Source organism: Fusarium coffeatum (genome assembly GCF_003316985.1).
Source record: "Fusarium coffeatum strain FIESC_28 chromosome Unknown BRIP53273_contig_142, whole genome shotgun sequence".
In the NCBI taxonomy this organism is placed as follows: Eukaryota; Fungi; Ascomycota; class Sordariomycetes; order Hypocreales; family Nectriaceae; genus Fusarium; species Fusarium coffeatum.
Genome location: NW_022157935.1, coordinates 179,267 through 201,799, shown reverse-complemented (window position 1 = coordinate 201,799; position 22,533 = coordinate 179,267). Strand labels below are relative to the sequence as shown.

The following is a 22,533-nucleotide window of genomic DNA, read 5'->3' as shown; positions in this document are numbered from 1 at the left end:
TGGGGGCGAGGGAGGTGAATACAAATTGTGTCGGGTTTCTTGTTGTGTGTATTGGTTAGGCATATAAGATGCAGTTGCGGAACGCATTGGCAAATTGTCTCGGGATTATTAAGACTTTGCTTGTAGACGTAATCGAAGCTGTTGAGTCGGCGGTGACCAGTTGATTAAGACAAGTAGAGTGTCGATCTGGTAAAGGCCGTTGATATTAAAATGTTGTGATGGAAAAGGCACGTATGGGAATTAATGTAAGCCTGTTGATGTTTTCAAAGTCGTGTTCGATATGAAGAGTTGTATAAGATGCTCCTGCAAATGTGAAATAGTCGGGGGCTTGGGAACTTAAGTAAGTCTTTGGTGTGGGAAAGGAACCTGTCAAAGGGTGGAGGAGACCCGTCTATCAGATCTGAGGACCGTAGACTTGTTTTCATGCGCATACGCCCCCTCCAAAAGGGCCTTTCGAGCGCAGCTGTCACAAAATTGAGAGTGGAGCCTAGCCGGTGCATTCGAATCCTGGGATTGAAGGGAATCGTTGGCAACGGAACAGGGTCGCAAAGGGGACGATAAACAAGGGCAGGGACTGAAAGATACTGACGGGAGGTTCCCTGATGCCGCTCGATGGGTCTAACCTGTTGAGTTTGTGTCGAGCAACTGTTCCGGCAGTCATGTACAGTATCCACTCATAGAGGAAATGCTGTGACGACTCTCATGGTGATCTCGAGCAGGGGAGGGGCGGCTTGCAAGTCGACGTCGGATTCATGGGGGGAGTGTCAGAAACTCAACCGCGCATCTGCGTGTGGGTGTGAGTGAGATCCACGAGCAAGTGTGTGTGCGAGAAGGCTTGGCCATGCGCCAGGATAATCGTGGATCGCCCCGTGGTCAAACGGTCGATAGATTGGTACGTACCCGGATTGGGGAGGAGGTACGTACCTGCCGTCTCGCTGTGAACCTTCATCCCTGTTGTCTCGACATGGCTTTCGTGGGGTCTCATTTGCCTGTGTCGATGCCATCGAAGACAATTACATGTTCCGTAACTATTCTCTCCCCTGGCGCCTAACGACCGTGCCCTTTCCGCTCCAAAATCTCTCTACCCTTCTCATCTCAATGGATCGTGCATTAAGTTCGCCGAACAAGGCGGTAGTGTTTGTGCGTCGCGACCTTAGCCTCAACTCACGCAAAAGTCATTTTCCGGCGCCGGGACTCCCACGCGCCCGGCCGAGATAGGGCGTCCTCCTAAACCTCGGCCAAGTGTGCCATCCCGGGCGCCGCGCTGCAGCGACTCCCGGGCACCGTTTCCCTATTCGGTGTCAGAACCGTTCTTAGTGCTCAACTCTCGTTCCATCCTGGTTTCGTCTGTGGCCAGCCTGCGTATACAGTAGAAGGTGCAGATGCTTCCAATCGCTTACCCCAGAGCTTGTCCAACACCCGACCAAATTGATTGGCAGACACTCAGCGCTTCTTCATATATAGTATTTGGCTGGTATTCGGATTTCTTGCGTGTTGATGATGGAATCGGCAAATATTGAAATTTCGAGGCAATATCTGGCAACCGGCCCTATGAGATCGTTTTATTTCTGCGACTTGCTGGCTGACCGCTCAATCATCAAGTACCGTACCCTCATTCCTACGCTCCCTTGCCTCTGAGTGTCAGAAGAATTGACTCCGGGGAGCATAAGAGACGAAATAACTTCGTTATTTTAGGTCAGTTTAGACCGGCACTTGGGTTGCTTTATTTCTGTAGCCTGAGCCTAGAGGACAATTCTACAGACATCCACCTGCCTTGGTTCATACTCGGGGCCGTTTCAAATCGCGCCGAATGGCCCCTGATCCAATCATCAATTGCCGCTTTCAGTGATCCCGACGATTTGGTGCGAGAATCCTCAACGGTGGAGGAATCTCCTCGTTGCTACGTTGTTGAAACGCCGACAATCCAATTCTTTGATCGTTATGAATTCTCCACGGTTCGTAAAGCAAGCACAGTTGGCTGGCGCAACAATGGCGTGCCGGCACTGAATTAAGGTGGTGGTATTGGTGCGATTGGCGTTTGGCGTTTGGGCAGCAGCCACGTTTCCAGTGACCTTTTCGTTTTCACCTCTGTCGTCACTGGTAAGCAGGCTAATTTGGATGATCGTCGTTTTAGCGGGCGCCTCCCCTTCCTCGCTTACACTGGCGGGATTGCTTGGCGTAGGGTTCAGGAGGTGTGGGTGTGTACTGTAGTTGCTAGCGATCGACCAAGCTTCTTCATGAGGAGGGAACAGGGGATGAAGCCAAGCGTTCAGTGCCCTGCCCTTACCCTGCCCTGTCCGGTTGGCTTCTCCAGGCAGTTGGTTCACAGCGACAACCAAGATTCCCGGTTCGCGAGTCATGAGTATCGCTGCTGGTGCATGTAACCTTCAGATCCCTGGCCATAGAGTCAGGCCTTCGAAAGTGTTTCGTCTGAAATCCAGAGTGACACCAACAACTTGAACCCGCCGGTTCGAGGAACATTTATCCAGCTTGATTAATTGGTGGTGAGTACAGAGTAAACTTGGCAAATGCTGCTGAGACAAAACAGGACAAACCGTCCAAAACAGCGCGTGTCAAACTTTAAGCGACAACACGTGCCAAGTCCCTTTCGTTGCTTTTGCCATGCGATTAATAGCCACGCTGCTGCAAGCCACGGCTGGGTCGAGTCATAATTGTATGATGCAGTATTGCCCGAAAAAGGGCTTTCGTCAATTTGCCCACAGCTTTGGCACAACCGTCTTGTTCTCGGCAGAATAGCGCCGCCTTACTTAGAATGCTGCTGATGGTGGTGTAGCCATTCGCCTAGATATTGTGATGGTTTGTTGTTCCCAGATGCTAGGCTTCCATAATAAAGTGGCCTAACTGCTAGTTTAAGGTGGCATAAAGTGACCAAATTATTTCGTCCCTCATACCTCTAGGGGCCGATTCTTCTAACACCCTGAGGATAGCTTTCTTGGCTGTTGGAATTAGCATCTTTTGGGTTCCATTGATCCAAACGACGTCATCGTCAATTCCTGCACTGCTGGATCTTCATTACCTTTTCCGGACCATATGCCAATGCCACGCATCTCCAAAACCACGGCAGTTGCGAGACACAGTCGGCTCAGCCGTCGGTGGTCTGTGGGATATGGTATTGCTGGTGATCAATGGGGCATCATATGCCATCGATGAGTTCCAGCTATGATTCCTGCGTTAATAGAAAGTTACGGAGTGACTGAAGCGCCTCGAACCTGAGCATTGATCTCAAGATCTCTCCACTTGTAGACGTTTAAGTCTCTGTGTTCTCGACAGGCCATCGAGATGGCGGAGTTTAATTCGAGATTCGGGGGACGCGATGTTATGAACGTGCGAGAATCTCAACCAAGATCTAGCGGAGGGGTTTGCGCCGATGTCAAGTGCTGACCATATGGTCTATACAGACACTGGCGGTGATAGTTGCATGGCGCTGCCTTATCGCATGACATATTGCGATTCGAGATAGAGCAAAGACACGGGCTGGCCGGGCTTAGTATTCGGGTCGTATACTATCAGGGCACGTCCATAGTTAGTGTCGTCTGGTATTCAAGCATCAGCTGGGGAAATAATGTGAATCGGTCCACCTGAATCTCATGTTTGATAAAAGTCTATAGGCGGTCTGCCAACCAACCTCAATCTCCAACAGCAAAGGTCCATAATGTCCATCAAGGGCGCATTCGGCATTTGTTTTGGGAGTCTAGGAAGCTATCACTTGATGGTCAGTAATGAACAAATTGGCGCATTAGTCTAAGCGCACAGAGAACACCGATTACGTATGTACCGAAATTAGCTGGGTACCAGCCGACCGGCAAGCATAGCGGGATGATGATGCTGGTGGGATCTGGGTCACTGATTGAGTTCTGATTGGTGAAGAAAGGCCATCTCACTCGCCAGGATCCTTTCCAGAACTTCTTAATAACAGAACAAGGTTTTGGCTTGAGGAGAATCCGTCGATCGGTACATCCAGCCTCGTGCAAGGCTCATCGAGGTAGTGTTGAGCAGTTCCTATGGTATAGGGTGGTCATTTGAAAAAGGCGAAAGAGAACAAACGGTCTCGTGGTGACAGACAGATAGTAGATCGCTGGTGTCGGGCAGTAGTCTGTTGCATCATTCGTAAGCCAAGATCGAGGGAAGCACCTGCGTACCCGAAGTACCTGTAATTCAGTTTGAGATTGGATGAATCTGCTCATTGCACCTTCTTTCTGTGCATTGCATGTATCGGGTTGTGGAAGGTGCGCAGAGTACAGACGGCATTGAATCATGGGAATGCATGCATGACAGAGCTCTTTCCCATCATCAACACCACAACCAAAAGGAGATGCGTGCAGAAATGCCGCTCGACTGCGGAGGCAGGCACTGACCACTCGACACCCACACCTCGCCTACCATTTTGGGACACGCCATGTCTCGCTCGAAAATTAAGCGAACTTACGCCCTGAAACGCTGGCCTAGGTAGAGGGGAACGGAGCGAGCCCCTACTGTATTACAGTAATGCTCCTGTAGTGCAGCGTTCTGTCTTAGTTTACGGACAATATTGACCCCTCTAACCCCCCAACTCGGATTGATGCAAAATGAGATTTGGATCACTTTTATGTTATTAGTCAGGCCTTACGACATCGAAGACGATCGTCCATGCTTTTTTCGGCTCTATTGGGACCTGCTCAGCTACCTAAACCTAAAACATGATGGGATGCTCCTTGGTAAAGCGATTCTAAGTCAATACAACACGCAGTTTGGGAGACGGCAAGATACTAACACGGACCCCGAAACAGCCTCACAGATTGGATCTCTACCAGTATGCTGCCTGAACTCGTTCGCAGCTTCAGTCACGTCCGCTGGATATCAGGTACTTCCTTGTTTGACAACCGCCTCTCCCGCTCAACCAGTTCGGACGAAATACGCCCTCCAGCCACTATCGGGATCGCTGCAAGCACCTTCTAGGCATTTCTATCGCAGCCTCGATGTTTATCGACGACGCATGTACTGTACATAACGAGGCATCATATCGCATGCGCATCTACGAATATACCCATGAACTCGTCTGCATCAACAACCCTGACGGATATCTCCGGGTTGTAATTGGCCAGTGCCTTCAAACGATCAACCTGACATCTTGTTTGGGAAAAGAATACCCAAGCACCAACCGTCCCACGAGGATTTTCCAGTGATCTTCAGAGACGGCGGCGATCAGCAGGGGCTACCCTTGCCTAGCTATCCCAAGGCGCCGGCCACGCGAGATGGATTTATACTCGATTCGGCGGCACCACACCTCTCACACCCCTCCTCCGCTCTGCCTCCACTCGTCATGATGGCCTGATTTTAATCTCTTGCGTATCTACTAAACTTGTCAAGGGTGTAAGTTCCGCCTCTGGTACTTGCTCCTAGCCTGCCCAAAGAGACGCGGGCGCGTTATTGGGGTTGAGGCTTATTCACGAGACTAAAGTCACTAACAACCAACTGTGAACCGCTTTAGCGTTCTGCTTCCACGTTCGGCTGGGCTTCTGGCTTGTGAAATGGCTGCGCTAGCACGACTGCCGAGGTTGATCAGTGACTAACGGACCGACAATGCCAGACCCCTTCAAACTCAAAGCACCTGTCATTATATGGCCATCATGGCAGGGTACCTATTCTACCTGGGGCTATTGTTTGCATACACAGAGCGTTAAGTCAGCAGAAGCGAAGCACTGCACGCACAGGAGTACATACCACGCCTCTTGTCCGCATCCTCCGATTCAACAGTGCATCAACACCATCATCGCCGGGCTTCATCCACTTTACTAACTCCATTATGGCGAGCAGAATCCCGGTTCGAGGATAGATTCATTTCCTGAACACGGCTTCTTCCGTTCTGGTCTTTCTTCCAGATTTGAGGCTACAGTTTGTTCTCTTACCATCTGCCAGCTTTCGATCCCTGGCCCGAGAGTCTGGCGCCCCTAAACCTGGCAACCGTTATCACTCCCCACACGACGATGAGATTGCCCTTTTGGGTAACTCTGGTCCGTGTTAGGGAAACTTGATCGACTTCATCCCATGTTATAAAGCGCAACATAAGCATTTATTGTCAAGGGTCTCCATGGCCGGAACTTCCCGTCGTAACTTTGTTATTGTTCTTCCTCAAATCATTTCATTACTCAAGGATCGCCGGGACGTCAGACCCTTAACCCAGCTTCGCCGACTCAGGATCTGATCTGATGAGGAAGGGCCTTGGATTAGTCGTCGTGGGCTCTGACATGTTTTCATGAAGAACATGTCAAGGTTCTTACTGTCAACTTCAAGAAAATGACCGAACAGGGACACTGCATTAGGCTCTCCTCAACTGGCTCATTTGAGAATAGTTTCCTCGAACCGGTTCCAGTTATCGCCCTTGCCGCCAATCCCCAAATGCTCAAACTCGGGCCGTTGAGCTTACCATAGCATCACTAGTGGGCGTGCGACATTCTGTGATTCCCTTTGCAGCAGGATCAGGATTAGGATCAGGATCAGGGGGTACATCCTGAGAAACGTTTTTGGAAAGCCAGTGACCTTTCACGTCATATTGTACGCCGAGAGCCTTGCTCCAAACATCCTAAGTAATGATTCAGATGAACGTCTCCAGCTTTGAAACGATAACTGACGTCCCAGTTTCCAAATGACAACACTACATGGGCGTGGCGGGGACCAGAGGAGTTAATAAACCTGAGTGCACTGCCAAAATCCAAGGATTCCCCTATAGCAATGAGGATCAAGAACCGTGGAGCCCGATGAGTTGCCAAGCACATATCCTCCTTCTGAAGTGGGATATTACATGCTGATGCTACACGGAGACACTGCTGGTGGCTGTGACGAATGTCATGTGTCGTTTTTTATTAACTTGAGCCTGACGGCTAAATAGGATTACGGCCCGGGGCTGTCATAGAGGGCGAAGATCGCGTGGGGATGTATGATCTTGATGCCAACCCTTTCTTTCGAGAGATGCACACTGGATCGTCTTCGCGCAAGAGGATGTCCCACTGGAGCTTTAGATGATCTCTTGATGTGCCATTATGGCGGAGACACGTTGATCTTACAGTACTAGGCTAACAGACAGGGCAGGCCAAACAGGAGGGAGGGCAGGGACGATCGGGGACGGGGAACATTCAGATGTTCAGCACTATCACATTTCAGATGTCTCCTTGCTGACACCCATTGATTCGAGGGAGACGTGGCCAGAACCGACAACTTCTCAGACCTTTGAGGATGACTGGCAAGACCTGCAGGCCGCACCTTTTGCCCGTAACAACAGCCACTCACCGGTCTAAGCATAGCCGCATACCTGCGAATTATATGCGTATCGTTGTCATAAGCTATAGGGGTAGCTTCAAGCTCCCCGTGTTTTTTTTAAGCGCCTCAAGGATACCCTTTGCTAAAGGGTAAAGGCTCTGTAACCCTGCCTGAGTACAAACCCACCTGTTGACTTGGATCCTGGTGTTTCAAAACCCACCGACTGATGTAGTATCGACCACGGTTTTCGGGAATTTGGTTACTTATTAAAGTTTCCAAACAATATTTGTTTGAAATTACAGATGCCAGGCCCTGGTGTGAGGTCCTGGACATTGAACGGATATCGGACCTGTGACCCGACAATTTCTGCTGCAATACGATGCCCGTAACGACAGCCTGACTGTATCCGTATGTACAGTAAGTTTTTGCGGTTATCCCAACTCGACAAGGGAGGACGGTGTTTACCTGTGATTGCCACGGTCCGTCAACGGGTATGTTCCGGAGCCGTTGAGCGAGTCCCCCTTGCTTCGTTAGTACTGGGATTTTCTCCATGTGGCTTCCCATGCAGTCACTATCAACCAGAGACATTTACACGAAAAAAACATGGTCTTGAGACAATGCAATCTCGACCACAGCAATTGAGGCTTGTTGCTAGTTAGCCAGCCACCTCATGGCAGGGCGTGGCAAAAATTCTGTGGAGTGCCATCAAAATGACGACTCTAGAGGAATGTGGTGATGGAGCGGGTGTAACTTCTTGATACAGTATGTACATACATACATGCTTAGCGCCGACTACTATTCATAGCCGTCGATCATCACATTTACGTCTCAGACACATTCCAAAGGCACGATCGAATCCGTACATAAGCACCAAGCGACGCGAGGAGAGAACAAGCCACAAGGTCTCATCACAATGGCAAATTGATGGAGAAAACCCATGTTCAAGCCAAAGGGTAAGCGACGATGTTTGCTTTTGTCGGGTGTGTCGCTTCCTGTTGATTCATATCCGATCGCCGGCCCCCATCGTACGACCATCTCGCATTGCTTTTTGCCGGTCTGTCGTTGTCAGCATGGAGTCCAAAGATACATACATGTCACGAATTGGACAACGAAAGAACGAAAAAGGGAAAACGCAAAAGAAAGGAAAACCGATCCGCAACGCTCTGCGGGTCAAATGAAACGGTGCAGCCGCCCACACAGAGGACTAGTTACTGTACTCTATTCTACTCTAGCGAGATGCACGATATTGCTTTTTACCGCGCCTCGGGAGCCGTCTGTGCTGCTATGTAGTACACGGCACGCATTGACCCTTCTACATATACTTAACGTTTATGTGTGTGATACTTTCGCTGATGGGCCGGGCCTTGTGCCCTACCGATCGATAGTCCAGCTCTTATGCGTGGTGATGCTGCCTCGGCGGCCTGCATGTCTCAGATATCACATGGACCTGTAAGGGAGCAGAGAAAGAAGAGGCGGGGATGACCTAAACCGTTGGCTAGTCTACAGTACTAGTTGCGATGATTATTCCCCTTGAGACTCTTTATGTAGATCTTAAATGATGTGTAAGTTTTGAAGTTTTGAGAGGTGCTGTATTATAGCCCCCCATCTCTCACATATACCTACACTAATGCAGCTTGCAGCGAATGCGAGGTTGAAGACAGGCAAGGAACAGGAGTCGAGACTGTTAGTCTGACAGACAAAATGCAACGGCGCTGAGTCAAGACCCATCATTGACTTTAGTCTGGATCTTCGATGCGTGGGACGAGAAACAAATACTTTGATCAGTCAACATTCTACGTTCCTTCGTAGTTTCACCTAGACTCAAACTCGTTTATTACGAGCTGGGGCCAGAAACACGAGTGCTATATCAGGAACCCAGCTCGTGAACTAGCACAAAATCTTCCAGGTCTATCTCTGCCGGCTGCAACAATCCCCGTCAATACTAGTCAAACGTTCATAGCAAATAGTCTCAGTCTTGGCCCGTCGCTTACTGCTCAGTTTGACCGTCCAACCACACTCTGGGCTCTGGAATGGTACGGGGAGTGGATGTGCGTTCCGCGCGAGATGTCTAATGCAAGTTCGTGCGTGTTGAAGGGAACCTCTTCGTCATCGCTGTGACAAGAGCATGTAGAGCCGTCTGTAAGATCAGGGGTCACAGGACTTTGAAGGTTACCTTCGTGGGACTCCCCGGCTCTGTCGATGTTACCGTCCCAAATGCCTGGTTCTGAAACCTTCGAGCCCGTCGACGAGGAAGATGACTGTGAGGGGTGCTGGCGAGAGGTCGTAGAACGAAACAGAAATGTTCCTGAGTCTCTGGGCTCAGCAGGGGCGGTATGCTCCATCGGGTCGGGAGGTGTTGGGTAAGTGGTAAACACCACATCCCTCAACAGGCCAAGGAAGGTCGGGCGTTGAAGGAGTAGCGGCTCATATTCTAGGCCTCTAGCAATATCCCTCTCCCGACAGAGTCTCCGTGGGTGCGAACCGCATCTGGAACATTGTTTGCCTGTGAATGCGAGAGGAATGTTCACAGCTGCAGCCCGACGAGGGTCGACTTCTACTGACCTCTGTTTGCCGAATACAGGCCTTGTAAGGCACTTCAAGACCCAAGAGGCTGGACCAGCTGTTCGCCTTCCGTCAACACATGGCCAGCAAAGGCATACAGCATACGACTCCTGAAAGGCCTGCTCGTATACTAGAGATGTGTGATCGAGAAGTGCGGTCTCTTTCCTGGGAATGTGAGAGGGACTTGGGATGTTGAGCACTAGGCCCCCGAATGTGTCACTGCAGAACCGACGGTACTCCCTAGGCGCCAGTATGTGTGTTCTCCACACAAGATCGATGTCGAGATATGTGAAGCCTAAACGAGCTCCTTCCGGCTCTTCGATTGGCCCTAGACGCTGCGCTAGAGTCATGAGCCTCCTGTAGCGTTTGACAGAGGGTCCGAATCCGCGTTCATTGTCCAGAGAAGACGTGTGCATCCGATGCCAGGAGAATTGAAGAACTCGCTCCGCCAGATCAAACTGACGCTGCACAACTAAATGGAAATTATAGTGGAAATCCCATTCACCGTCCGCCGTTGTGATGGTATGTGATATCCGTTTACTGTAGAACAGGTCTATTACTTTTTGCGTCATGTCATCAGGGTCCTGTCGGTTGGCGACATAGTCGACCGCCATATTCATAAAGGCAAGAACGTCTGGCTCCTTGTAGACCTGATGAATCTTACTCATGCAATCCCATGAGGGGCGGAACTCTCCAGACTCGTCACTCTGGAGGGCAGTCGACTGCAGCCAAATCAGACACTGGTATGACAAAAACGAAGTTGACAACACTCACCAATGCATCGAGATTCCACCGAGAGAACACGAGTTTAGTCGCGTAGACAAAGACTGTCCACTCGACTGGATCTTGGAGAAACGTATGCCATACGAGAAGAACATCGAGTGGAGGAGTATGCGTGTCAAGACTGACACGACCTGAGAGCGATGCTTCAAACCATTGTATCATTCGACTAATGCTCGCATTGATGCAGCACGTCCATGCTGCTTCCTCGTCAACCTCATTTCTCACTGCCCATTCATTGACTTTGGACTTGATCCGAACGAAATGCTCCAAGAGATGGCAATGAAGGAACACATCTCTTGCTTTGACCGATAACTTGATGAGTGTTTGGGGAAGCTGCACTTTGTTTAGCTTGGTGCACGACGGGGAATACCACGAGAAAGATTGTTTAATACAATCTTGCAGTTGATTCCTGGAAAGGTTAACAGATGCATAACGCTACAGGACTACTTGTTTGACCTACTTCAGGGACATGCTACAGTGCTCCCGAGGGAATCATGCAATGTCTGGCCCAACGAGCTGGCTGACCAAGGGCAAGGGAATATGCCAGTGGTAAGAGAGGTAGATGTACCAATGGGTTGAGGAGAGATCGCCAAGGTAGTATAAACAGTATCCAGTGGTGATGATGTGATTGAGATACTGTGGCAATGGAAAAGAACTGATATTCTGCCCATTAGCAACTGTACTTGTTCGACACAGTATATTGTAAAGGGAGAAAGTCTCTCTCTTGATAGTTGGGGTGTTAAATGTACTTCAATTCCTGAGATTCAAGCCTCGTCGGTGATCCCAGCCATTCGCAAGGCTTCACTGGTATTGTCGTTCATGACGAGCACTGCTATCTAGCCGAGTGGTGCCTGATGGCCCTTGTGTGGAATTGGTAGAGAATTAACACTCGCCGACAGTGAAGGAGTAGCCCGCATACGTAACTAAGCACAAGAGAAAGGTCATAATGGCTAGAACATGAGACAAATGAGTGAGTATATCAAGTAATGGCGGCATTGCAGTTCTGTGTCGTCCCCTCGCGCGGAAGTATGGCCAATTGCACAGAGTTCAAGGTCAACTTAAACAAGCCACAGCTTGAGTCACAAGACCAATAAACCTACACTCCCCTTCTGAGTAGTGTATGGTAGGAAATGAGGTGTCAGACAGGGAACCAAGCCGGGACGATAAAGCAGTTTGCTAACGACGTCAACGGCTCTTTGTCTACTCGGCGATGCCGATGATATGACCAGCTCTCTGGGAATGTTATTTCATGATTAGACTGTTTATCCAATGACTTGTTCACAAAAGCCTGTATCTTCCCAAGAAAGAGCATGGCTTGAAGCCCTGTTGACAGAGTCGGGACTGCTAACGGGTTCAGTCTATATAGAGTTTGCGAAATAACTACCTAACACAGAAACCAGGCGCTTACAACAGGTATCCCTCGTTCAAAAAGAGATTGACTTATGAGGGATAACTGCAATAACCAATCAACTCTGGGTATCGAATAGTTGACCAAGAGTGGCCGTGTAGGCGACGACAGGTGCGAGGCCACCATATCTCTGCTTTACAAGAACAGCCGATACAATCAAGCCTTCACCATTGAGATCTAGTTCTAAGGCAGAATACTTAGGAGTTACATTACAGTCACTTGCGTATATGCTTTGAACTCAAACTCCACAGAAGCGGTGCAAAAGTGACATTGAACAAGAGATGCCATGTATGAAGAGCAGCTGATAGCCGATTCGGAAGAATGTGAGTAGGCCCGAAAACAATATATAATTAGAAAAATCTCCAACTCAACAGAAAGAGAGGCAAAAAGACAGCTTAGGCAAAAAGGAAATACATACAACACCGGGGATTCGCTGGTCGTCACCGACCCAACTACTAATCCAGCGCTTCGCAGCTTGACTATGGGAGAGCGGACGGGATCCCGTATTTTCTTCGAGCTTTGGTCGTATGTGCTTTACCAGCTTGTTCTTGTGGCTTATGTTTGGTTGAGAGAATGTTGTTGGTGAGGACTCAGAGCCTTGTCGTTCCTTGCCGAAACGAGACACCAACGGAACACAACAGCCTTGTCGTGATGAAAGCCAATCATAAATCAAAGAGGATGTACGAAGAGTGAATTGTTAGAGTTTTTGTATATTTATTGAGAGTAATGGCGAGTTCTTGATGACGCTTTGGACCTGTATGGGATTATAGGGGTTGCCCTTGATTGTCTTCCAGCCGTCAGTGAGTGAAGAGTTATCATAACCTTTATGGAACTAGTATAAGATATGCCAAGATATGTGATTACAAGAAAGAGAATATGAAAGTTACCAGAGACAGGATCAAGTCTAGTACTTACTTGTATGCTCCTTCGACGAGCACGACTCAGGGCAGGATGGTGAACTCAACAGTATAGTTGTGCCTCTTCTGTAGTTACTAAGACAAACAACAGGAGATATAACTAATGTATGCTATTTGTAAATTTGCGAGCGTTTTTACAATGTCTGAAGGTAGTACTCCAGTCTCTAAGTGAAGGCAATAGAGTTGTTCGTGGTAAGGGATGGTAGATACCCATAACTGCAACTTGATGACCCTTTGAGGATAACCACAATATGGAAAGAAACTGATTTATGTTCTTGAGATATATTGGAGAACTAAGAGAGTGTTTCAGGGTTATTGTGACTGTGTTGGCTTGCTTAGGGCTCAAGCTCATTCTAATATCCAAGCTTATACTTAGAATATGTTTACAATCCAAGTTCTGTCCTGTGTATATTAAAATACAAGTATGTTGGAGACTTTGGCTCTCTAGAAACATCACCACAATATGTAGTCGACGCTATGTGTGGAAAGATATCACCAACTAACAACTACTTGTCAAGTGAAAGTCGACGATGGACTCTTCCATAGCCAAGCTAGCCATCGATATCTTGCGCTCTATAGCACATGGTACGATATCAGATCTCTTTGAGATAAGGCTATTCTATAGACCCCTTTCTGAGCCATGGTAGTGACCTTCAAGCATAGAGACACTACATCACGTCAAAAGATCAAACTTCACGTTGATATCACATGCCGAGCCTAACCGGCGCTGCAGGTCTCAGAAGGTAAGACCAGGCCGTACTTTCAACCCCAGACTTGATGATAGTCCTTGACAGTCATGCAAAAATACGGCAATTCAGGCTTGTGAACAGAATTGAACATCATATGATGATAACTTCATCGTCACCTTGACACCTTCCTAACAAAGTGCACACACAGATTACCATTCTCTTGAAGAGTGTGCGCAGATTATTACATCACAGTTACAAACCAGAATTACAATAATCATTATAGGAAGGCTGAACTGACTGTTTTCAATTGCTCTATCTCATGTTCTTTGACGAGGAAGGTCAGATTGATTTGGATGCAGCCTTTGAGAAAAGAAGGAGGTAGGAATGATTCGCTGCAGGTCCTTCACTCTTGATCTGCCTTTCTGCAAGGAACTTAATCGAGCAGAATGACGTTGTAGTCTAAGGCATCCGTTTGCCTTACTTCTTAATTGGTTATCGTTATGCATGTACTACCTGCATGTTTTACTGTTCTGCGGCTCTTCAGTAAGACGTCTTACCCCTCCACTTGAATAAGGCGCCCGCATTCCAATTCAGCCGCACTGAATTGAGGGGTATTGCACAATTCAAAATACTCAGTGACTCGGAGCACGTTTCCCAATACCACCTCGTCTATGAGGGTTAATAATTGGTGTTGGTGTTACTCAAGGGTTCCCCTTTACAGCGTCGTCTTACATTGAGGTTGAAAGATCTGACTGCCTTATATAGCCGGATACCGATGCGATGCATTTGAACAAAACAGATTTCAGGGATGTATCAGCAATGAAACAAAACAGGGCATAAGCGCGAGGATCAACGCAGTCCCCCACAATCAGCAATTTGAAGCAGAGCCTCATTGTAGCGAACCATCATAAGAGGCAGCAACACCTGACATCTCCCCACCAACTCGCACACTTACACAAAGAGAAAATGCATTCTCATGAAATGCTGAGCTCACGATCTTACGCCAAAATCTCCTGTCATCATATGGTTTCAACAGGCTGAGACTCAGCAACCTCATTCGATATCCTGCTCTGACCGACGTCGCATACTAAGGCTGCTGGTTGTCTACTTCAGTATTGGAACTTATGTTTCCTATAGACCGTCTTTTTGCTTTTGCACATGAGAGCGACTCATGGCTTGCTTCAAGACAGCTGTTGAAAATGCATGGCTCGGACAGCGCATATTCCGTCTGCAAGCCACAGGTCATCCAGTTCCGGGACGACCCGCGTGACATAAGGATACAACATCGAGACCTGCAAAACATTGACATCCTGCATCCATCAAGGTGCTATGCGGGCGCCTTTTCATTGCAATACAGCTCGAGAAGGTTGAAGCGTATTACCTAAGGCATCAAGTCTCGGTTACAGTCCACTGATTGGATTCCTCATGTACGTTTCACTAACCCTACCCTAGATTTGATACCACAGAAGATATTTGGGTGGCCTCAAACTCTGGCAATGCAGTTGTTACTGTAGTCTTGTTGCAAAGGCAATGGGCACTTGAGGGCCTCAATGGCAATGTCATGGAGCAAGATGCACATCCATGCATGGATGTTTTGACTTCTGGCTAGGTAGCTTTACTGCTATTGCCCAGATACATCACATACCTAGCTTATCTTACCGCCAAAGCAAGAAAATAAGCGCGATTACCGTAAACAACCATCTGGTGGCTTTGACAACAGTTCGAACAGGGTATCTTTTTACGAGGATCAGATCGATTATGCAGATTCCACATCACCGCCTCGACCCCCAGCTGTAATTCACAATGGTAACGAGTCATTTTAACTTCAATTCGCTGATCAGTCACATGCTCACTCGCTACTGCAGGTTCATGGGTTTCCAGCGGGTATCGCAGCCTGTCCTGCCGGTCGCTAAGTTCATTAGTGGCTGCCTTTTTCAGGCGAGATTTGGCATCAACAAGGCAACTATATAACCTACCTACCTTCCATGTATGTTTGGGGGCACTTATATCATCCATGCCGAGTATTAGTCAACACAATTTTGTAATTAAAATCGATGTAAACAATTCGCGCGGAACTGTCGGAAGTCTTCAATCTCGGAATTGAGCCGTAGGCCTTGACGACCGGGTAAGCGGCTTTGTTGGTTCGGACCTGTGGACATTCGGCATCCGTAGACATTCAAAGTACCGGGTTCCGAGTCCTATGGGCAAGGCAACCGCAGGAGTTCTATAACATGTCACAGGCATCAACTGTCGTCTGGTAGAATTGTTCTAGAAGGCTTCTAGTAACCTTCTAGTAATCTTCTAGAAAATTTCCTACAATAGACATGGCTCCCAAGGCTGAGCTGATAGTCACATGCTCTAGTCAGTAATGTTTCACTGCTTCCCGAACACCAACGACACCCTTCACAGTCATACTCATCGACTATACTATACCCCTCGTGCAGGATCTTGTACGGCACAGTCAACCTAAGCTAGTACCTTCCGTTTTGGTATTGTTGTTCAAGAGATGAGCAAGCGAGGTCCGATTGTAATTACACACGATTTCACGTGCATTATCGTGATCCTCGGTGTCATCTCGCTAGGGTGGCCTAATTGTTGACGAGGTTGATGATCCTATCGTGCCACTTTGTCCGTAGCTAAGCCTCTTTGTTGAACAATATCACAAGCTTTTGACCTCCTTCCTTCTTCCACTCTTGTGGTTAATCGGCTTATGTCGGAGTTCTTCTCTGACAAACACGTATGCTCTCTCCCGAAACCATCTGATCATCATGCTCTCTCGACGTTGAGTAGATCCCAGGTCTTCTGATATCATGAAGATCAGTGAAGAGCCTCCCATTGGATACCCCGTACATTGCCAGCCACTGAGCCCATTGGGTTTTGAGGTGCACGCCTGGAGCCAATACTATCAACCGTTAGGCGTTGAGGGCCTCAAAGATTATACCTACGATTTGCAACTGCCGAATGTAACTGCAAGTCTGGTACTCGCCTAACATATCCTGAACAATACCTAGCGCAGACAATAAAGTTTCTCTTAATAAAGACCAGCATATTGACGTCTCGCTGAGAACAGAGAATAATTAATGCCAAGGGAAGCATTTGCTCACCAAAATGGCTAGCACCAGTCGCCCCTTGCAAAAGGAATAAGTTGGGCAGTATTGTTTCAAAGAACCTTGGCCATCACAGAATGCCTAAACTATGATGCCCAAACTGCCCAATAAAGACCACTTACACGTCCCAATCTATCTAAAACCAGACTTGACCAATGCCGTACAACCTGTCAAAAGCAATTAATGCATAAAGATGCTCAAACGTCATTTATTCTCCGATTCGTCACAAGACGCTAGACCAATGACGAGTTGACAACATCAAACAAGACTTTTTCTCGGCATCTTCCCCGCTTCCATAGAAGATGCGACACTTGGTTTGGTGTTTTTAACCATTATGACCATCTAATAAAAATCAAACATGTTTTATCTTCTGTGTTCAGACCTGGCCATTTTTTGGATACCCTTTACGACCAACAAGGCCTGAAAATGTGGCCAAGTCTCACATTTTTGGCCCCCAAGTGACCCGACAGTCCGGTACGCCTAATGCAGTGCGTGGATGCGGGGGCGGGAGACTCCACTTCCCGCTCTGTTTGACTGGAATTGAATGCCATTCTCAGCGCATTCATTGTAATTTTTAATGAGTGAATTACTTAGGTCTGTACTGCAAATATTGGTATCTATCCTCCCTGTCCTCCCCCTGGATACTTTTTATCCCCGCCATCGTTCTAAATAAACAACATTGAACACTCTCGTTTCTATCAGGACTCCCAACACCTGAGCATTCAACAGACAGCCACCCAGACAGACAAAGAGAAAGAAAAACACACAAAAGAAAAAGGACTATGTACAGACCCCGCCGGCTTAATAGACAGTCTGAGGCCGGAGAGGTTACAAGGAGGCATTGTACAAAAAGAGACAAGAATAATAATATGCAGTGACTGGGCAGCTCGTCTATGAACGCCTGTGCCGAACCGTATAACGTATCAATGTCGCGGAGATGCAAATTTCCTTCTCATTTGACCTACCTTTGAGAGTTTGCATGACCATCTGTGAAGTGGTGGCATGATGCTAATGTGATTTAGACTGATCCGTGATCATCGATCGGTGGGATAGTCCGTTCTGTCACCATGGTTGAAAATGTGTCGGTTCCCAATATTGAGCAGAGCTCTGTGATCTTTTCGCAAAGGATCTAGCTTCGATCCAAGAGCATATTGGTTTCAACAAAAAGAAGGTCTCATTGAAGCTCTGCGTATCAACACCCACCCGTTGTTGAATCAGAAGGGTATCAGAGTGTCGCGGGCATCCATGGAATACTCGCCCCGGTCGTCCGAAAAAATATTGCCAAAGTTGGAATAACCGGGAGGATACTCGAATGGCTTTTTCGACCACGAAACTTGCAGACGATAATGTATCCATGGTTCTGAATTTACATGTGCAAGCGCGGAAGTGCACGGGACAGACAAGAGCTCCTTCAACAGCTCGGACGCTACGCTGTCGTTGAAGTAGGCAAGCCTTGCAAAGGCTCTTATCCTAGTACCGTGGCGCGCATCTTGCACTGTGGTCGTTCAGAGAAGGTCCAAATGGCATCAAATAGAAATCTGTCTCACGCAGGGATGTTGTCCAGTTGAACGTCATATTTGTCTGGGACCGTAAACTTGCAGGTGTCCTCGTTCCAGATCAACCAGCTGCCTGAAGTAGCAATCTTGGAACCCAGAGATAGAATTCGATCCTTGCGCTTTTCCGACATGGATGGCAACTCAAAATACTTCTCGTCCTCGTCGATCTTGTCGTTCTGGAACCAGTCATTGGGGAAGTAGTCCTCGGAATGAAGCAAACCCCGCAAGGCAAAATCTTCTGGCAGCGGGCGTGGGTGTTGGTCCTCTTCCCATGGGTGGAACTGACTTTTTACCTCTTTTCCAGGCTCGCAAGAGCCTAGTAGTGAGTTAAGCATCAGAGAAGTAAGCTTCCAAGGATATTTCTCTTCCAAATGCGAGATAGCCGCTGGATATCGAGTCATGTAATTCATGAATACCATGATGGTATGCAAGAACGGCCAAGTATTGGTATCCCCCCATCGACGAAGTACAATCTCGATTGTGTCAATGGCAAAGGTCAAAGCAAGGTTAAAAGTCTCGTCCGGAGTGGCTTCGGGGATCGCGCTTCCATCCATGGGAACGTCAGTTTCCTCAGGCTTCTTAGATATGGCACGCATGAGAACATTAGACTCGGCACCATAGCCGAGAAGTGAACAAGTCATAGCAATGCCAGTGTGGTACCTGTGGATATTAGCATTAAATCGTTAAACTTGTCAATACCGACTAACCCTGCTTCCAACCATCTCTTGGTGGACCGAGCGATATGGCCGTCCAATCCATCATTGAAACTTTTCATAGACTCCGGAAGCTGTTCCTTAGACTTGCCAGAAAATAGAATGCCATGAGCGCGAACGAAAGAAGCATCAGTTTGAGAAAGACGGGTCGTGCTGCTGTTCAGAAGAGGATCAAACAACGTCATGATACTTTCCCGAGCGCTCGAAAACGGAATAGGGACACACAGCGATTTCGTATAGTAGTATAGCTGTTGAAGTGCATTGGGTCGCGCCAAGATAGCCAGATGATGGTAGAGTCTACCTGTTGTGGGGCTCTTGTCTGACGCTTTGCTATACCAATGGCGACTTACACCAGTCCATACCTCACGGTCACGAATGTCGTCATCCTCGATGGCCATGCGATATCGGCCAAGGTCACCGAGGCACTCAATCCATGTATCTTCGAAAGCAGGGACCGTTTCATACAGCAAGGCCATCATGCTGTATGCCAGGTACAAGAACGTAAGCATATGCTCGAGAGACGCTGGCAATCGATGTCTCAAGAGCTCAAGGAACGAATGAATGCCGTGTCGCCACATACGGGCAGGCATGGCATACTTAGAGGCCAACCTGCGCAATGCGGGACTGGCAGAAGGATGTTGACTGGCGAGAAAGAAGTCGTGATGTTCGTGAAGCAGTGTCCGGTGTAATGCAATTAATGCCTGCCATTGTTCATTGTTGAGCTTTGAGTTGGCATCGGTATTGGATGATTGCGCATTATCAACTTCGATGCATTTGGTCTCGACCATGACTAGCCCAGCATATATGCCCTTAACCTCTGCGACGAGTTGGTCTTGGGAGATTGGCCTTGTCTCCGGTTGGCGCATCATTCTGGGGGAAGACTCATCATCGCCGGTTGGAGGTTGAGAGGGACCTGTGGCAGGTTGAGAAGGCTCTGTGGGATGGGAAGGTCTCGTGGTAGGTTGAGGGGTTCTATTAGACTTGGAAGGAGGCCCTTGCCGGGGCGAGCTTAAAGAGACGGCACGCCCCTTGCCAATTGACTTTAACTGATTGTCTTCGGACCAGAGCTGTCGACCTGAAGTATTGTGGGGCCGTCGCTCGAACTCGCTCCGGGGGTCATTGCGGGCGCGGCTGCGGCTAACACCGGTCTGCGGGCTACTGGTGGCCGGAGGTGCAGGCGGAGGTGAGCAGCGCTTATCCCGGTGACTGTCAGACTCATCGGCCGTTGTCCCTGAAGGAGGTTGATCCTCTGTGGTTCCAATATTTGCGTCTGCCCGGCGTTTCTTACTACTGGAGTCTTGACTGTTGGGTCTATTGGAACTACTGAGAAGAGTAAAGAATAAGCGTGAGCAAATGCATACCAGTTGGATGGGAGATGAGCTCACCCTTTAACGTATTGTTCCGCTGCTTGCGGTGTTGGCCACTTATCACGGTGCTCAGGGTCGATTTGAGCGTGTTCGCGCCATGCTTCTATCGACTTGGATTCATTGCCACAAATATCGCAGATAAAGGACTGAGGCTCTGCTCGGTCCCTGTCTTTGTCCTTATCATGTCGATCTTGCGTTCTGAGATGACGAACCCATTTGTTTGTGATGTCCGCCATCCTTGGTTGTAACAAAGCATAGAGGCCGTCCCGGGACTGGTCGGCAAAGACTGAGTGAGGGGTGTGTATGAGAGGAAAATCACACGAGAATTAAGTCTGCAGCAGAAAAGAACAGACTCAGTCAGCCATTATTTTGATAGGGTTGATCAGTTGTCCAAAGCGCGAACGTGAATATGAAGTAGCAAAGCAAGCAAAGGCCCAAAATGCTAGTGGCTGGCTAAAGGGAAGGAAGGGAAAGATGGCAGGAAGTCTCGTTGCTAGCACTATCCACCACGAGTGTGCGTATTTTTTTATTTTTTTTGGTTGACGCGATGAGAGAGGGGCAGGTAGGAGCAGAGAAGGGGAGCTGGACCCCAACTGCCATATGGTTCGCAAACCAAAAGCATCAAGTGGGTGTGTGTAGGTGGACATGATGCTCCATGAGGTAGGTATCTGGATACCTTGCAAGATATGCGAAGTAAATTACTTACCGCTTTCAATCTGAGGCGTCTCAGAATGATGCTTGTCTTTGACAAAGCTTGATGCGATGAATTGATCGATAGTGGGACAGGGTTCGCCAGGCGGTTCGCCACAAGGCAACAGCAGTCGGTTGAGGCTCTGCGGCGATAACTTAGTGCCCCTCATCTTTGAAAACCCAGGCTTCTCGCCGTCATTTTCAGAGGAAAAACATACCAGGAAGAATAACTTCTTTTTGCTTATTATAATTAATGTTATAATCTTAACGATGTCATAATAATCTAAATGTATTGTTCAAATACGTCAGTGCCTTAGTGTGATATGGGAGTATCACACTACTTCGTGGTGATCAAGTAGTGTTTCTCAAATCCAACGACGAAGACACGGTAAGCGCCTTCGTCCGATCTCGAGGAAATGATTTGACAAGTGGGGGGAATTTTGTGTAATTGCTGATGCAATGAACACCAATGAAAGCGGCTAAGAAGGAAAGAATCAAGTGGGATCACTTGAGTTAGGATATTTCATTCTGGACATCAGGACATCATGACATTTTATGGAATTTAGCACTGAATTTGAGCGACCTAAGGCGAACAACTCTGACCTGGGATAGACTAGATATTGCAGTGTAATATGTGAACCCCGAACCCTAGTCGCCCAGGTTGTAAGCAGTGAGGCTGGGTGTCTTATTATATTATATATTGTTTGAGAAATGTGTAGTAAGACACCTAGGTATTGAGCGAGTTATGGCCATGGTGGTTGAAAATAGGTAATAGTAACTTCTGGTTCGCATTCGGTGTTACCGATTTCCCTTCGCCGCTTACTACTACATTGAATGGGTAGGGGCGGCATGGTACTCTTCTCATACTTTCACCTTTCATCTAACTCTGCTACCAAACAAAGCCTTCAACAAAGGGCAACGTCTCCTCTACGCAAGATTGTTCGTATTCAAGTGGCTGAGCTGAAAATCACAGCAAGTGACCGTATCCATGGTTGCGAGCAAACATGTCGCGTGAACATTTTCACGAACGGGATATTGGCAATTATTGGGGCTTCAACAAGCTGACCGCGACGACTAACAGCCAGTACTTGTGCATCTCATATCACCTGGAGATCCAACTCTAGGTACCAGGAAGAATGATATCCGGTGAACTCAGCCTCTCTCTGTCAGAAATGATCGAATGTCACTGGTTCTGTGCGAGCCCCTTTTCTTGGTGACTTGCCACCACCGGCTGGGCCAACCTCAATGGCGAAACACTCGTTCTTCAAAAAGGCCACTGAACGCCCAAAAGCCTGAGACTCATTTCACCAGCGCTTGTATGGATTCAAAATGAATGAACGGGACACCCGTGTTGGGCCAAAGGCCTTGACTGGATAGCCTGATGGAGACCCTCTGGAATCATGACCAACAGGTCCGACTCAGTTTCTTTTCAACACCGCTGCTAGGCTTCGATTGGCACTTGTCGAGATGGGGTCGAAGAAAATTTG

At 48.1% G+C, this 22,533-nt stretch overlaps 2 protein-coding genes across 2 annotated transcripts; both read right to left on the bottom strand.

Annotated features, from left to right (window-relative positions):
• Window positions 1–9,248: 9,248 nt before the first annotated feature.
• FIESC28_06601 (uncharacterized protein) lies at window positions 9,249–11,070 on the bottom strand (the record flags this gene model as incomplete). Its single annotated transcript, XM_031160744.1, has 3 exons — window positions 9,249–10,538; window positions 10,591–11,008; window positions 11,060–11,070. 3 exons carry the CDS (start codon window positions 11,068–11,070, stop codon window positions 9,249–9,251), a joined length of 1,719 nt encoding a protein of 572 aa, XP_031015122.1.
• A 7,193-nt stretch (window positions 11,071–18,263) lies between these two features.
• FIESC28_06600 (uncharacterized protein) lies at window positions 18,264–20,592 on the bottom strand (the record flags this gene model as incomplete). Its single annotated transcript, XM_031160743.1, has 3 exons — window positions 18,264–18,936; window positions 18,984–20,312; window positions 20,375–20,592. 3 exons carry the CDS (start codon window positions 20,590–20,592, stop codon window positions 18,264–18,266), a joined length of 2,220 nt encoding a protein of 739 aa, XP_031015121.1.
• Window positions 20,593–22,533: the final 1,941 nt, after the last annotated feature.